General features: G+C 42.6%; 1 protein-coding gene across 1 annotated transcript in view; it reads right to left on the bottom strand.

Annotated features, from left to right (window-relative positions):
• Positions 1-282: 282 nt before the first annotated feature.
• The window catches only part of LOC111957412 (sacsin-like), a 34,971-nt gene continuing 18,890 nt past the window's right edge, over positions 283-16,363 (bottom strand). The window contains 1 exon segment of the mRNA XM_070436953.1: positions 283-15,063. Coding sequence (XP_070293054.1) covers positions 3,481-15,063 — 11,583 coding nt within the window. The 3' untranslated portion in view covers positions 283-3,480.

Genomic DNA, 16,363 nt, shown 5'->3' with positions numbered 1-16,363 from the left:
CTTAGTTATCTTGTCACGACCTTGACTGTAATATAGATTCTAATGCGTTACTGTTCACCCATGTTGTATACGTGTTCGCTTGTTGTCCTTATACAGTAAATATTCTAGAATTGTCAGTGAAGTTGATGTTTTGATAAATTGTGGAACATGTTTGCCAGGTTTTGTATGTTTGAATAAAACATTTGTGCTATTCTTGTAAAAAAAATCCTGTCTTTTTAACAGAATAACATGTATCTGAAAGTACATTTTCCATAAACATTATAAATACCAGGGGGAAAAAAGGATGATCAATCTCTTTATTTTAAAAGTTCCATGATCATCTTCCTTGCGACAATAAATATATTTAAAGCTTTTCTACAATGATGTCCAATGAGTATTACTTTCTTTCCACAATGTATAGCACTGATGCACTCTAATTGAGCACTTCTGCAACAGTAGCACATCATAAAAAAATCCCCCAGCCATGGCTCAAAGAGACAAAATAGTCAAACATGCAGTATTTCCTGGTCCATGGACAATCCCATGCCACTGCCTATAGTCACAGAATGCATGCCCATACATTGGGATACTTGTTACTTCTCCAGTGTTTCTGTACTTAATTCCTGTAGCCGTTATAACAAATCCATTAGTTACGCCATGACAGTTCAAATAAAACAAAATATATAACAAATATATATATATATAATGTGCCAGCAACTGTACCTTAAATTCTTTAATAGATTCTCACTTTTACGGTTACCATTAAGTGTATTATACTGGTTATGCATTATACAGAAGAAAGGTTGAGTCAATTTATTTGGGGGAATTTATTAACTATGGCACTGCGTACATCAAGATATACATTTTCCCCTAGTAAAGTTTGTCAAAGATCTATTCAAAGAATTCCCCTTGGCTGCACACCTCAGGATTATTAGAGGTGTAATAAGACAAACAGATATCAAATTAAAAACATGAGCAACAGTATGTGGACACCTGCTCGTCAAACATCTCATTCCAAAATCATGGGCATTAATATGGAGTTGGTGCCCCCTTTGCTGCTATAACAGCCTCCACTCTTCTGGGGAGGCTTTCCACAAGATATTGAAACATTGCTGCGGGGAATTGCTTCCATTCAGCCACAAGAGCATTASTGAGGTCGGGCACTGAAGTTGGGCGATTAGGCCTGGCTCGCAGTCAGTGTTCCAATTCATCTCAAAGGTGTTCGATGGAGTTGAGGTCAGGGCTCTGAGCAAACCAGTCAAGGTCTTCCACACCAATCTCAAAATCACMATTTCTGTAGGGACCTTGCTTTGTGCATCGGGGTATTGTCATGCTGAAACAGGAAAGGGCCTTTCCCAAACTGTTGCCACAAAGTTGGAAGCACAAAACCGTCTAGAATGTCATTGTATGCTGTAGCGTTAAGATTTCCCTTCACTGGAACTAAGGGGCCTGAACCATGAAAAAAAAAAWMCTCCTCCACCAAACTTTACAGTTGGCACTATGCATTCGGGCAGGTAGCGTTCTCCTGGCATCCTCCAAACACAGATTAGTCCGTCTGACTGTTAGATGGTGAAGCATGATTCATCACTACAGAGAACGCGTTTCCACTGCTCTAGAGTCCAATGGCGGTGGATTTACACCACTCCAGCCGACGCTTGGCATTGCACATGGTGATCTTAGACTTGTGTGCGACTGCTCAGCCATGGAAACCCCTTTCATGAAGCTCCCGACTAACAGTTATTGTGCTGACGTTGCTTCCAGAGGCAGTTTGGAACTTCATAGTGAGTGTTGCAACCAAGGACAGATGATTTTTACACTATTCAGCACCTGGCGGTCCCGTTCTGTGAGCTTTTGTTTTGCCTACCACTTCACTGCTGAGCTGTTGTTGCTCCTAGATGTGTCCACTTCACAACAACAGCACTTACAGTTGACCGGGGCAGCTCTAGCAGGGCAAAAAATGTACGAACTGATTTGTTGGAAAGGTGGCATCCTATGACGGTGCCATGTTGAAAGTCAATGAGCTCTTCAGTAAGGCCATTCTACTGCCAATGTTCAACTATGGAGATTGCATGGCTGTGTGCTCGATTTTATACACCTGTCAACAATGGGTGTGGCTGAAATAGGCGAATCTACTAATTTGAAGGGGTGTCCACATACTTTTGTATGTATAGTGTATCAACAATATGCTGCCAGTGTATTTATAGTCCCAAAAATCATTAATGAAAATTAAAACACGAAAAGAGTAAAGAAAATTGACAAAAACAAGCACCACACAAGGATGCCACCTGCAATATTCCTCTACTATGAAAAGATCAGACAACCAAATGAAACAAAGCTTGATTCAACTTTGGCAAAATAAACATGTTACATTATCTATCCATTGAACACCATGGTTCTTCATTACAGTAATCACTATTTTTCTTAAGGACGAATCCTTGCCCTAAATCATTTTGGTCAGCCCAATCCATAATGAATCATTTTGACCCATGATATTTTCAAAGCAGGTAACTGCTTATTTATCATGAGTCCTCCAAAAACTACCTGATGTATCATACATATTCGTCAGCATACAGATAATTACAGTAGATGTAGTGTACAATTGTGCTCCTAAAAGACACCATTCAAAGTCTGATAAACGGACAAAGAGTTCAGTGGAGAGACATTAAATGATGATAAAACAGAATCTAAAGTATAGACATATGAAAGCTAGATCTACTGTAACATTAATCATGTTCCATTCAGTCTATTTCTCCCAATCTGCTGCGGTGTCACAAGCGCAAGTACCGGAGAAGTTTTGAGAAAGTGCTTTGTCCATTTACAAGCAAAGACTATGATACAGAACATTTACAACTTATTAAAAATAAAAATAAACCAACCAACCATCAAAATATAAAATAATTCTGTTTTAAAAGTACAAATATTATTGTAATTTTGTTGGTTCATTTTCAGATGTTGCAAATAGAACACATTGCATGACAACAGTGACAACATGAGAGAATTGGCTAAAATCAATACATTTGACTTTTTAGATGGTAACAAAGAAAGTACAGACAAATGGTTGTCTATGGCAGGAAAAATATACTTGTATAAAAGGTCAAGTAAAAAAGCAGCATAGTTGTACTCAATTATCTGACAGCAAATATATTCAACATGGGACTTTGGTTAAAAAAAGTATTGCTGGGGCAATTGTATGTACAGCATTGCAGCTAAAGATCATTTGTGTCTTTGTAAAATGGTACATCCACGTCAAATGACTTTCAGACAGCTTGGTGTTAGGATATGAAGAGCCATTCATGTATACATTCTGCATGGGCCACAGAACCAATATTGGTATTGGCTTACTGCATATCTAAGCTGCCAGCTGGATACTTAATTTAGCCTCAAAACAATAATATAAATATCAATATTGCACACGGCCACTATAATCTTCTATTGTTCAGAGGATCTATGCATATTTTTTTTAATTTAACATATCTGATATGTTCCAATACCATTGCAGAATTAGATTTTTTGCTGCACAAAAGTTTCAAGTTTGATGATGATCCGTGCTGTACATTCCATCACTCTCATTGCCACCTCAGACGTGAATCTGTCATTGGGGATCTGAGGAAAGGGTAAGAGGTCAGGATAGCGAGTTCTTAGGCTGTCCACACCATACCCCTCCAAGATGTTGACATCCTTCGCAAGTCCTGCTAGCTGTGGGTTGTACTCTTCCACTTTCTGTGCCAGTGATGTGGGTTTCACATCCTTGTCTGACTTTCCTCTGACAGAATAGTCAGCAGCTATCAAGGCTAGTTTTGTAGCCAGGTAGCATTTGAAACACACCCACTCATTGGCATTTTTGTGAAGGTCATTCCGTGCAGCAGAAAAATTGGCTCTTGCTTGCCTGAGCCACCTGCGGGCTTCCACAGGATTGCCGACAGACTTGAAGGTCGGGGGCACAAAGAAGCGATTAGAATGTGATGAACCTGCATAAGTAGTGAACTGCTCCCGGAACTGCTGTTTCTCAGACCTATGGCTTGTTGCCTCTTGGTTCCACGATGTGTAAAATCTTTGAAATGAAAACTTCTCTGACTGGAAGCGGGTGGAAGATGTTGAGAAAGTTCTCCTGGATGCTCTGTCAGTGTTCTGCTGATCTGTCAGAGTCTGCTTCTCCATCCTGTTGATTTCATTCTGTAAGTGCTTGAAGACCTCTGTAGCCACGTCTAGATTCTCTGCATTCTTGTCCGGATGCCACTTGAGATACAACCGGCGAATTATCTTCTTCCTTTCCGTTTCAGCGAGCTTCCAAGCTTGCTCAATAACTAAGGTCACATCTTTTAGGATTTCTGGCAATGCACTAAGTCTTATCTTTTTGGGAGATTGTTTTGTGGGAGGGACTTTGTGATTTTCCTTTCTAGTAAAAAGGGGAGGCACCAATCGTGGACCAGGACCAGGAGAGCGACATTCTGGGGGGGTTGTTGGAGTCGATGGGGCGCTGGTGTCTCGGATATGAGCACTTTCCTCTTGTCTAGAGAATTTGTATAGATCAAGAGAACTGACTACTTTGTACTCCGAATATCCAATGTCAATTTGGAAGCATTTCCCAAGGAAGCTTGGGTTGTCCTCCTCTTCTTTCTCCACTTCTTGAACAATGATGGCATACGTGTACGTGGGCTGATATCCGCCATAGACATCCCCTCCTTCAGAGTCCACAAGGTAACCCACATATTCTCCTGGGTAAAACACATTCATTGGATCCATGAGGAGTATATGGTGTATCTCAGCTGGTATGGGTGTYCCAGGGAGRGGMAGCTCGAGTTTTGAGGSCTCTGTGGAGTCATACTTGACGCCAAGGTTGTCCAGCTTCTCTGTGATTCTGTAGATGTCGTTACAGCCCAGCATAGCAATTAGATAGGAGGTGTCAGATATCAAGTTGTCTGTTGCAGATTTAAGTGTCATCGCCAGCGCTAAGAGAAAATTAATGTCTTTGCTGTCTGAGTGTTGGATGTACAGATGAATAACAGCTGTACCGTACCTCTTCAGGAAGGCAAGTGTTTCACTCCGGCTGTGTGGGATAGGGCTGCAACCTTTGACTCGTAGTGTTGTCTGGAGTTTCTCAAAACAAGACACCTTCAAACCCTCACAAAGTGCTTTGCACAATCGTATGGCTTTTTCCTCATTCACAAGGAATGCATTGTCATTTTCATGCTTCATTATTCGTATCAGTCCTGTGATGAACTGTTCTGATGACAGTAGAAGCTGAAGGCGACCCTGAAGCGAACAGAGAGCTCCAAACTGGCACATTTTTGGAGAGTCCTCATCCAGCTGCTCCTCAAGGATACTACTCAGGAGTCTTGGCCTTAGCTTCTGTGGGAGCAGCATGATCAGCTTTGTGTGGAAGGAATGGTCCTTGCCAAGATAACACTGACTCATGTCCACAAGCATCTGAACGCCTACATTACCCTGAATTCTGCTCTTGTAGTGTGGGGCATCGTCAAACACTAAACTGTTGGATTTGGCTAATCTACCATCGTGACTTGGCAGGTAAAATATCAAATCTCTGAGGCTCTCAAGGTCTTTGCGTATCTGAACTGGCTCATTTTGTAGGCTTTTGAATAGCCCTGAGACAGCCCTTTTCACAGTTCTCATTTCATTCGGATCGAGCTGCTTACCCTCTGAATTTCTGTGAATGCGGCACAGCACTTCAATGTATTGTTTTGTTGATACAACATCCTCTGTGCCCAAAAGCTTAAACAGCTGATGAAAGATGCCGAGCTCTAGTGGTAGTTTGTATAGGTACGGCTTGAAGTCAGATTCATTGTCCAAGTTGATGACAACCTCCTCTGGCTTTAGAAGTTTCCAGCCCTCCTCAACCATGATAAAACTCACCCCTCGTAGCTGGAAGCGAAACTCTCTTTTATCTGCATTGAGAATTTCGTAGGTGGATCTCAAGACTTTGTTTCTTGTTTTCACCATGTCATCATCGGGATTGGATATGTTGCAGATATTTTTGCAGTTGCTTATCACTTTGTCCAAGGGGGGATCCAAGTTGACACTTAACATGGTCAGCACTAAGTTCAGTTGTTCTTGGCCAGTCAGCGTGCTTCCCTCCTGGTCTTTAATGGCTACTGGTGTGGCCTTCTCTGGGAGAATGGGACATGATGTCCATAGTAATTGAATGATATCAGTTTGCTTGAATTTTGGATTGACTTGAGACCCACTGAAACGTATCAGAGGGAGAGTGCCATTCATCTCTTGGAATTGAGCATGGAGCCGGATCAGCTCAGTGGGTGCACGCTCAGGACAAAGGAATGCTATCATTGACAGCTCTTTGAGGAAAGCGCCAACAAATAGGTCTGTCCTCTCATTGAATATGTGGTTAAGGAGAACATCAACAATCATTTGGGCTTTTTCTTTGGACCAGTTCTCTGTCTGAGCTTTGATGCTGACTTCTTTTGCATACTGGAGAATTTGCTGCTGAGAGACAATGTGTTTGAGGCCTATTTTCCTTAGGAATGTGATCCATGAGGTGAGAAATGCTGTCCCATTTTTTGGCTTTGACACTTGCTCAACCTTCTTGAAAAAGTCATTGGGTATGAATGTTTTTGGAGGGAGCATCACTTCAAACACCTTCACTGTTTGATCATAGAACATTTTGGTAGACTTGAGTCTGTTTGTGTAGTCATAGATGAATGACAGACCTTCTAGTTTCTCATACAGATGATCCTTCATTCCACATGACTCCTCCATTGCCATAAGTCTCTCCTTCAGATAGACAAGGTGCTCAATTTTGGCATCGTATGACAGGTTGTCAAACTTTGGTAGAAGATGCCTCAGGTAGACTTCCAGATCATCAATTGGGCAACATCCAAGGAAACTGTACAGTTCCTTCAAATGTGGATTGTCTGCGAGAAAGGCGAAGGATGTTGTGTGAGCCCATTTTTCCATATCTGCAGAGGGAATGCTTTTTGCCAGAACATAGCATGACCCAAAGTTTGCAATGCTGATGTATCTGCCACTGACTGCTTTAAAGCATGGGAGCAGTTTCAGAGTTTGAGCGTCGTCTTGGGTGAGATTGATCAAATTGCAGTTGAAGTACAACAGAAGAGCCTCAAACTCTTTGTCAGTTAAACTTCCTGTTTTGAAAGCTGCCGTCTGAATCATGTACTCCAGTGCTTTCAGGATGCTGGAAGGATTGTCTATGTTTGCTGTATGCTGTGCCAAAAAAGGCAGGACAGGATTCTCTTTGAAGCATATTTTGTTGATGGCAAGCTGAATGCATCCCCCTTTCATTAGGATGTGAAATATTTTGTCATTTTGGCCATTTGGAAAGATAGCTGCGCTTATCAAACTCAGGGGTAGTAACACGTCGTGATCAGGGACAACCAACTTGTTGCTTGAAACCATGAATTTTATTCCTGGCAGCAAAGCCCAGTCTTTCAGTAGGTCGAGTACAGTCTCAAAATTGGGTTTGATGCCTGACTGCTCTTCCTTGACTGCAATGTTCTCACTGATGAAGTGCCACACACCTTTCAGCCAAGACTCACTGGCGTAGCTGTCTCTCCACTTCACAAGGATCCTTGTTCTGTATTCACGTGGTAGAACAGAACTCAACAGTTCCCCGAAACTGTTGATGTCGAAGACCTTTGCAACACCTAAATTCATCAGGATGTTGTTGTACTTCATGTATAGTGTGTTCATGAACAGCTCTTTCCTTGATGAGACCAGTTCATGGTGTGTTGACAGAAACTTTGGTTTCTTGGAATCAAACACCTGGAGTATGTTGTCCATTGTCATCATCAGTGGTAGCCCCTCTATGCTGATTCCATCCTCCTCTACGTCTTTGAAGCAGTAGTCAACCAGAAGCTTCAGGCTGTGGAAGAGCTTGTAATTTGACTGCTGGAGTCGACAGGGAAGTTTCCCAACTTGGCAAGATGTGTCTGGGGACGAGAATGTGAGGAGAAAGTTCCGTACATCCTCTGGGGTAACATAGCTCACGGGAATGCCTGCATCATCCAAACAGAAGTAAAGACTGGCTGTTTCGTCACAACTGTGGACCAAGTTGAACCCCACATCCGAAAGCAGGGCCTTGAGTCGGAAGACATTTTCTGCAACAGACTTGCGTGAGGAGATGTTGTATTCTGAGTTTTTCAGATGTTGAAGTTCATCTTGCAGCAGATTGTCAAAGAATGCACGACCTTTGTTGGCAGAGGATGTGTTCACCCAGGAGATGTATATGGCAGAGTGCATGTCTGTGTTGTCAATGTGGGGAGCCCTAACAACAGGAAGGAGACGTTTCAGGTCAGCATGAATGCAGGTGTACACTGCTTTGACAAGACAGTACCAATCTGGCTGGATGTCAAGTCTGTTGACTGGGAAGAAGTACAGGAATTTCCTCAAAGTGTCTTTRACRATGTGAATTGGTGTTCCCTGTAACACAGTCATGGTGGRATCGGGTCCCGGGAAGTAYYGTCKTTTCAGCTGAATCAAMAGCTCCACATAGGCAGGAGCTATCAAMGATGTCATCAAGTTGTTGTTCCAGTCACTCCTCACTCCTACTCCATTGTCATCTCTCCATAGGTTTCTCCTGGCAGAATCTAAGGCAAAATGCCCATTAACATGAAAGGGCAAGCCAGTCTCCAAGGAAAGGGGCAGAAAGCAGAATGCTCTGTGGGGCTTCTTGTAGTTGTGGCTTACACATGCAGCCACCCCTCCACGTGGAAAGAGAGTAATGTCTTCATTTTTGTGGGCTGAAATCACACTCTTTGAGACTTTCTCTATGCAGGAGAAGCCAGATCGATTGCAGACCATCCAAGTTGTTAGATTGCCATCGGAGTCCTCTATATCCATTGAGTAGGTTATCTGCTGGACTGGGATTTGAGTGAGCTGCTTCTTTTTTGTCACACTATCCACCACTGAGGCATGAAACTGCTTGCGTTTTAAACGGTCACCATCTGTGATTTTAGCAGTCACAGAGTATAGCACCTTCAGGTCACCTGTAGCTTTCTCTATTTCACAGATGGAAATTTTCTCCATGTGGTTGAGGAACATGAGGAGTTCTGCCCCATCGGTTTTTAGTTTATCCAGAAGGTTTTGCACCATTCTGTCTGATGCAGGAACAGAGCTGATCTCTGATATTTTGGCCATTTCTGTTGAGCGTATGGGGAATCTGAACATTGTGCATCGCTCTAGCCTGAAATGAGATCCCAGGTAAAGATTTAGCACATCAGAAAATTGAGATCTAAAGTCAGAGTCCAAGTCCCTAAACATTCTTCCAGGACTAACAGATGTCGCCCCGGGTGCAAATCGTGCATGTGGATCGAAGATGCAAAGAATGTCATTGTTTGAAATGAAAGACGGGCAGTCTGTGATGTGATACACAGAGTTGAATCCTATGCCATATTGTCCAGTTTTACCAGGATTTGCTTCTTTTGTTCCTCTTCCTAGGTTCTGGATTCCTCTGACATCATCCTCAGTAAAAGGCTGATTGTTGTAGACACAAAGTGATGGGCCTTGCATTGGCAACCATTTATCATCAAATATTCTGTCTGTGGGGTGGGTTCTTGGATCAAAAACAAAGTAGATTTCAGTGGCTTTAGCATCATCTGCATTCTGCAGGAGCTCCTTTAGCATTTCCTTCTCTGATGGGTAAGCGTTGAGGATACTTTTAATTCTACTTGTGAGTTTCTCTTTTTGTCCAAACTCACTTCCAAGTGTAGTGAAGCAGATATTTGAGGCATACCTTTCCAGGGCTTTGTGACGTTTGGGAACTGCTCCTAATTTCACAGCAACCTCTCTTGGAATWTCTGCATGGCAATATTTCACAGTTGTGTCTCTGACTTTGATCCAAGGACAGTCATTGTAACACAGAGACTTTGATGGCTGCAGTGTAAGATTGGTGTCAGGAAGGAGAATTTCCCCGTAGGTAGCTTGGCAGAATTCTTGGTTTTTGTCTCTGATTAAGCCCCATATTCCTTCACTAATGATTCTGCGAGAGAGCTGAAAGTAATCCTCAGAGAGGGCTCTTCTCCCACACTCCTTTTTCACTAATTCAAGGACTGCTGAAAAGTTTTCAACTGTGAAGCTTGACTGAACCCCAACATTCTCAAAGAGCTCACGGCAACTGTTTCTGTACTTGTTGGGAAGCTGGTAGAGATATGGTGCTGCATCAAAGTTCTGGTAGAATGCAACTTTGGAGGGCTCAACATAAGTGTTCTCCACCAGAATGGAGCAGAAGGTTTTCAGCTCCTCRTTGATCTGTGTCTTTGCTTTGGCATCCTGGAGCATTTCTTCATGTAGGTATTTGTAGCAGGCATTGGTGATATTTTCCTGATACAAAGTAACTCCGTCAAATGACTTAGCAAGTTCCTTAAGTTGACTGACAACTAGTCCAACTGTTGGCTTTCTTATCAATCCGAGAGAGTCTTTTACTGCCAATGTGATTGTGCCGCACCCTTTGAAAGATGGAGAGTTCTCATTAAGAACAGGCTTTATCAAGCACACTGTATCCTGGTGGTCAGTCGTAAAAAGCTCTTTGGCAGAAAACATGGTGGACGGGTGGAAAGTATTCCCATGCCATGGTAGTGAAAACCCTGCAGGCTTTGTCAGAAATGGAAGGAACTTTATGTCCTGTAGCTTCTCCAGTAGTTTACCTGCTCCTGAGTCTCTCATTTTCAGCTTCTCATCAATGAGACTGAGAATAATGCTGCTCCGAAGACATGCAGCAGTGTGATCATTTTCATTTAGATCAAACACAGATTCAGCACGTTCAATCAAATCCTCCCAAGAAAGGTCATCTTTGACCATTCCCAGCTGTACTAGCTTGACCAAGCATACTGGATTCATGTAGTCTTTTGAGGTTCCTTCTGGAAATCTTCCATCATCAGCGTTGTACAGTTTTGCAACTCTTCCTTCTGGATGGATTAGTCTGGATGGTATGACTAATTGGTGATTGGGGCCAGAGCATGGGATGCATGGTGTCTCTCTAAGAATTGATGCAAATTCGTCCAGTTTGCAATTCAAGACATAATGCATTAGTGGGTCACGAAGTTCTTTGTCGATGTCTTGAATATGTGGGAAAAATACATCTAAGAAGAACTGCTTTTCAGTCAGGGTGTTCTCTATCAGCTTCCCTTTGCATCCAGCATCATCAAAACCTTCCTTGACCCAGTCAGGCAGCTCAACAGCACAGAGGTCTTGCGAGCTGCTCTTCTTGAGGTATTTTAGGAATATCTTGAAGGCAGCAGGGCCAATGTCTGGTCTACAGAGCAAGGAGTCATCTAGGAATCTGACGTACTTGATTGATACCCAGGTTTTGCCATCTGAGAAAACTTTTGCACGGTCCCCGTCACCCCCTTTGGCGATCTCTTGGTAGACTCCTTGGCTGATCACTGTGAAGTCATCGTGTACTACACTTGGATCAGGCCATGCTACATAGTAGCTGTAGTCAAGCAGTTCTCCACTTTCTGCCATTGAACGCAGCATATTGAGTGCTGCTAGGTATGCCTGGACAATCACGTGTCTCATGAACACTGAGTTCCAGTGTCCTTTGGTGTCTGTCTTCCAGATCTCTTTGCGGTTAGATGTCACAGCAAAACAGCCGTTTATGTGGACTGGCAAACCTGTTTTGATTCTGAGAGGTAAATAGCAAAACACTTCTCCTATCGGGTTGATGTGGTTGGTGTTATCCTTCACTGTCCATTTTCGATTCTCCTCCTCTGAGAGCAGAACAGCAACACCCCCACAAGGCACTAGTCCAAGTCGTTTTCCATTCTCACCGAGTGAAAACTTTAGAGCTTCGGTCACATCCATACATGAACAAATGAGCCAGTTTGTGAGATCAACTGCCTTTTGGGGCATTTCGTCTGTGAGTCGTCTGTTTTTTCCATCTTTGGCAGCCAATTCAAAGTATGAGGAAGGATCCTCCTCTGTACCTCTGAAAAGGGGTGACTGGAGATCAACTATGCGCTTGAACACATTGTGAAACTCCTCCACCACAATGCGTATGATACAGCCAGACTTGGGAGTGTCAGCCGGTACCCTGTTGGTGGCTGCCACCTTTTTCATGACTTTTGCTGCAGATTTCAGGATGCTCAGAGGCCCATATGCAGCTTTGGATGACCATACACTTTTGTTGATAGTGACAACATCCTGTGCTGCTGCTGGATTGGGCTCTTCATATTTCAGGTACTTCAGTACCATGGAGCCCACATGCTGCGTGAAGAGAATGAGCCGGTGGCCRCATATGCTGAACTCATCAACAAGGGAGTAGATGTCTGGGGTGTTGTAGTAGACACTGCTGAYTTCACTCACTGATGCYTCTTGCTCRGTCCTGAAKGGGAGTCTGAACAGTGTTCCATTGTACTTGTACGGAGACTCTTGTGCAAGAGGAAGTTGGCAATTGAAGACATTGATGAAGGGTTTGAATTGATTGGGGAACTTTCTCAGCCGTTTCTGTTGTTTGCTCCAGTTGATCTTAATTCCCGGGTTTGACCTGTCTTTAATGTGCTTGCTGATGTGGTTGATGTTTGGATCGAACATGATCATGAACTCTCTGCTCATTATGATGGGGATGTCAGTGATGTGATAAACTGAGTTGAAACCTAGGCCAAATTTGCCAACTTTGTCTGCCTCACATCTCTTCATTGACCCACCTAACCTTGTTATGTTCAGAAAGTCAGTGTCAGAGAATGTAGAGTTGTTGAATGACCACAAGGAGGGGCCATGGCATATAAGCATGCCAGGGTCAAGCAGGTTCTCTCGAATGTCAATATTCTTCCTCATGTCTATCAGGAAGCTACACTCTGTAGCACTCGCATCATCAGCATTCTGAAGAAGTTCTTTGAAAATATCTGCGACAGATGGATATTCTTCTAGAATGTTCTTTATTCTCACTGTCAGAGGCTCCCGTTGGCCTGATTGTTCAAAGCCAAGGTTTTCTGGGTTTATCAGTCTCGTACTCAAACAAGGCACGTTCAGCCATTCTGCTGTTTTCATGGGGATGTCATCATGGACTAAGATAATGGGCTCTGATGTATCATCAAGCAAGTCATGTAGATCCTCCACTTTAATGTCGCAGTAGGTGCATTCATGAATGGGTTTCATGGCCAGTTTGCTTGGATCCTTGTAGCAAAGGATTGGTACATGCATGTCAATGTCCACAGAAATTTGACTGTTATACAGCCATCTCAGAATATTTATCAGGAGGAGGAGATCATGCTTACTTTCCTCTTTAGTAATTTCTTCATCACACCTTTGCCTTACTGTTTTGATCACATCGAACACATGGCTTGGGACAACCTCTTCAACCGAACCACAGAATTTGAAAAGTTTGTGAAACTTTGCAATGGTTTTTGGCAAAGAGTACAGGTAGGGTTGCAAATCAAGGTCAGAAATGGGTTTTAGAACTGTGTGACTAGGTGATGAAAAGGTCTTGCCAGTCCACACCCAATCAAATGGCAGTGACTTCATTGCCTCTCTTGCATCTTCAAGGTGTGCTTGCATGAAGTCATAAATCTCAATAAGGATCTGTTGGAATTGATACCAGTCTTCTGTGGTAAATGCTTGAGATCTGTGCCAGTCATTCACTGCCTTTAAATGCTGTAACACTTGATCAATCTGTGGCTCTATAGATAACTTCAGGGCCTTCTTCATGCCGGCAGAAGTGCGCTCCACAAGTGCAACTGAAGAACCTACTAGCACTGCATGGGATATATCACACATTTCTGAGAATGAGCAGATGTTATGGGTGTCTCCCATCCAGGCAAGGGACTTTGGGTAATTTACAGGTCTGTCCTTGCAAACTGGCACCCATTTCAGTTTTTTCAAGGAAATCTGAGCTTCTGAAGACTTTACCAGCTTGGTTTGTCTATTCAGTATTTGCAGCAGTGTTTTCGCTTTCTGTATAACTGGTTCCCATTCTGGCTCATTGCCACCCTGTAATTCCTCAATCTTCTGTGCCACCTGGAGTACATCTTTTTCGCTGAGTTGTACTTCGTTTTTCAGTCCAAGTTGTCTCAGTGAATGTAGCATATCAGGAGATGACGTATATGTACTTGTGGGAAACCTATTATTTTCCTCCATGTAGAAAAGATTCTGTAAAATCTCCAGCTCAGGATCAAAAAGGTCTGTAGTTGCAACAGTTTTCCCTGCAGATGTATGAATGAACTTTAGAGCCGAAAGCCATCCAATCACAGCTTTGTTTTCATTCTTAAGGAATGACAGATGCTTAAGGGCCCAGAGCATGATCTTAGTGATATCCTCCTTTGAGTAAAACCCTTTCTCCATGTCTTGAACAACCAACTTCAAGCAGTCAGTGGTTTTCACCTGTTCCACGTTCAGAATCTTAATGAGGCGAATGGATGCCTCATCACTGCAGCCCACAACATTGATGGATAGTTTGACATCTGGTGGATACTTTGCGGTATGGTGTAAAGCCCTGGCTCCTCTCAGTGAGGTATATGTTGCGATGCCTTTCTCTGAACAAGGCCCTACTTTCTCAAATATTGTCAGCTCCAGGAGGATACGCTTCTCTTTCTCTGTGATGTCAGACAGCCCTGCCAGGAAGTCCCTCAGTGCCACTTTCTGTTTGCTAGAGAAGGATGAGACCAGGCTTGCCACTCTCTGGGTTGATGACCTGTCCATGATTTGCAGTAGCATACTGGGAGATGAAGGATGGATGTAGTTCTTCAACAGAGGATGCTGCAAACACAGGTCCAACTTTTTCATCACTACTACCCCAAGTTTTTTCATGATTTCAAGAAGGCTTTCAGAAATTGGGGCCTCTTGCTCATCCACAATGATAATAGGGGATGGGGTTTTGAGACGATGGAGCTCAATTGAGTCCACACTTTCTTCAAGGGGCACATTTGGRATCAATGGCATGTCTTCAAAGGTACTAAGGTCATCAGCAAAGTTAATATATAGATGCTTCCAAACCATCTTTAGCCAAGCATGTGTAGGATGCTTCTTCTCTGGGTTCCCAGGTTCCCACTGGACTGTGAAGTCTCTGGTAGGCCAGACTGTTGAGAGGATCTCCTTTATGAGTCGAGCTGACCGTTCAGGAGTTAGCACTTGTACCTGAGTGCAGGGTCTTCCTGTAGAAGATACAAAAACGCAAGTTAATATAACCTTAATGATGACTTTCTCAATGACAATTTATAGGAACTACATATATAGCCCAACGTTTCATTTAACAATGTTTGTCCTGCAGGTATTATAGGTGATTTATTAGCTTTACTGCACAGCCTCAGGTTCATTCCCATCATCACCACATGTATCAACAAGATATATTTGCATTTTGGACCTGCAATGTAATGGGGATCAACAGGGCATTAGAAAATCAAGTTGAATCAAATATGATAATTTGCATCAAGACCATATGGGCTCAATTAGGCAAACAACAAGCATTTCATTACAAATATTTCTAGTTAATAGAATTTGGATAACTACAACACTCAAAAAATCCAAAGCACAGCAAAACATAACAATTATATTAAGTTACCATGCACAGCATGGCAAGCATAACACACACTTAACAAGCTAATATTTAATAGACTCAATGTCACATCACAAGACTGCCATCAAATTCTACAATGAGTTCTAACTAAATGACTGATACACATAAAGATTATGCAAATTCCTGCAATGAGCAAAGACAAAGTGCGTTCCAGTGACATGTTAGAATTCACACTGCCAGAGAGAGACACTTTTCTGGGAACTCACACAGCTAAACAAATACAAAAACATTATGGGCACTATGAAATGTGACGTTTTTCAAATTAGATGGAAGGGAACATAATATTTCAAACGCTCCCACCTCCACAAAGGTTCAGTCTTTATCAATGTTGAGGCAATGTTAGCTACTGTTCACATTAAATGTATGATACAGATTAGAGTTTGTATAGTGCCCATTAAAACAATGTATTGGTTTGGGTTAATGTCAAAAATGATTCCAGGACACAACACCACATGTCAAAGCACCTACCTGAACACCCCCAAAGAAATTGTTGCACTGCAATTACATTTAAATTACATGTTTTAGACATTTAGGTTAGCACATTGATAACTACATCCTCCAATTACCCAAAATAAAATGATGTCATTATAGTTGTATAAATGTTATTTTAAAATGTAACTGTCATGGATTTTACTTTGATATACTAGTTTGCATTGATAGCAGAGGATACAATCAATCTGCCAAGAGACTGTGAGGACAAGGGGGTGATTCAGAGGATGAGTCCCCAGATCACTCATGGGTGGCTACAGTGGCAGACAGTCAATGCCTCCAACAGCCACTGTAGGGCAGCGATCATACAACACAGCTGAGGTAGGGGAATTCTAGTGTCTCTGGCTGAGGATCATACAACACAGCTGAGGTAGGGGAATTCTAGTGTCTCTGGCT

The sequence above is a fragment of the Salvelinus sp. IW2-2015 genome, linkage group LG4p (genome assembly GCF_002910315.2).
Source record: "Salvelinus sp. IW2-2015 linkage group LG4p, ASM291031v2, whole genome shotgun sequence".
Taxonomy (NCBI): Eukaryota; Metazoa; Chordata; class Actinopteri; order Salmoniformes; family Salmonidae; genus Salvelinus; species Salvelinus sp. IW2-2015.
This window is presented reverse-complemented; position numbering and strand designations above follow the sequence as displayed.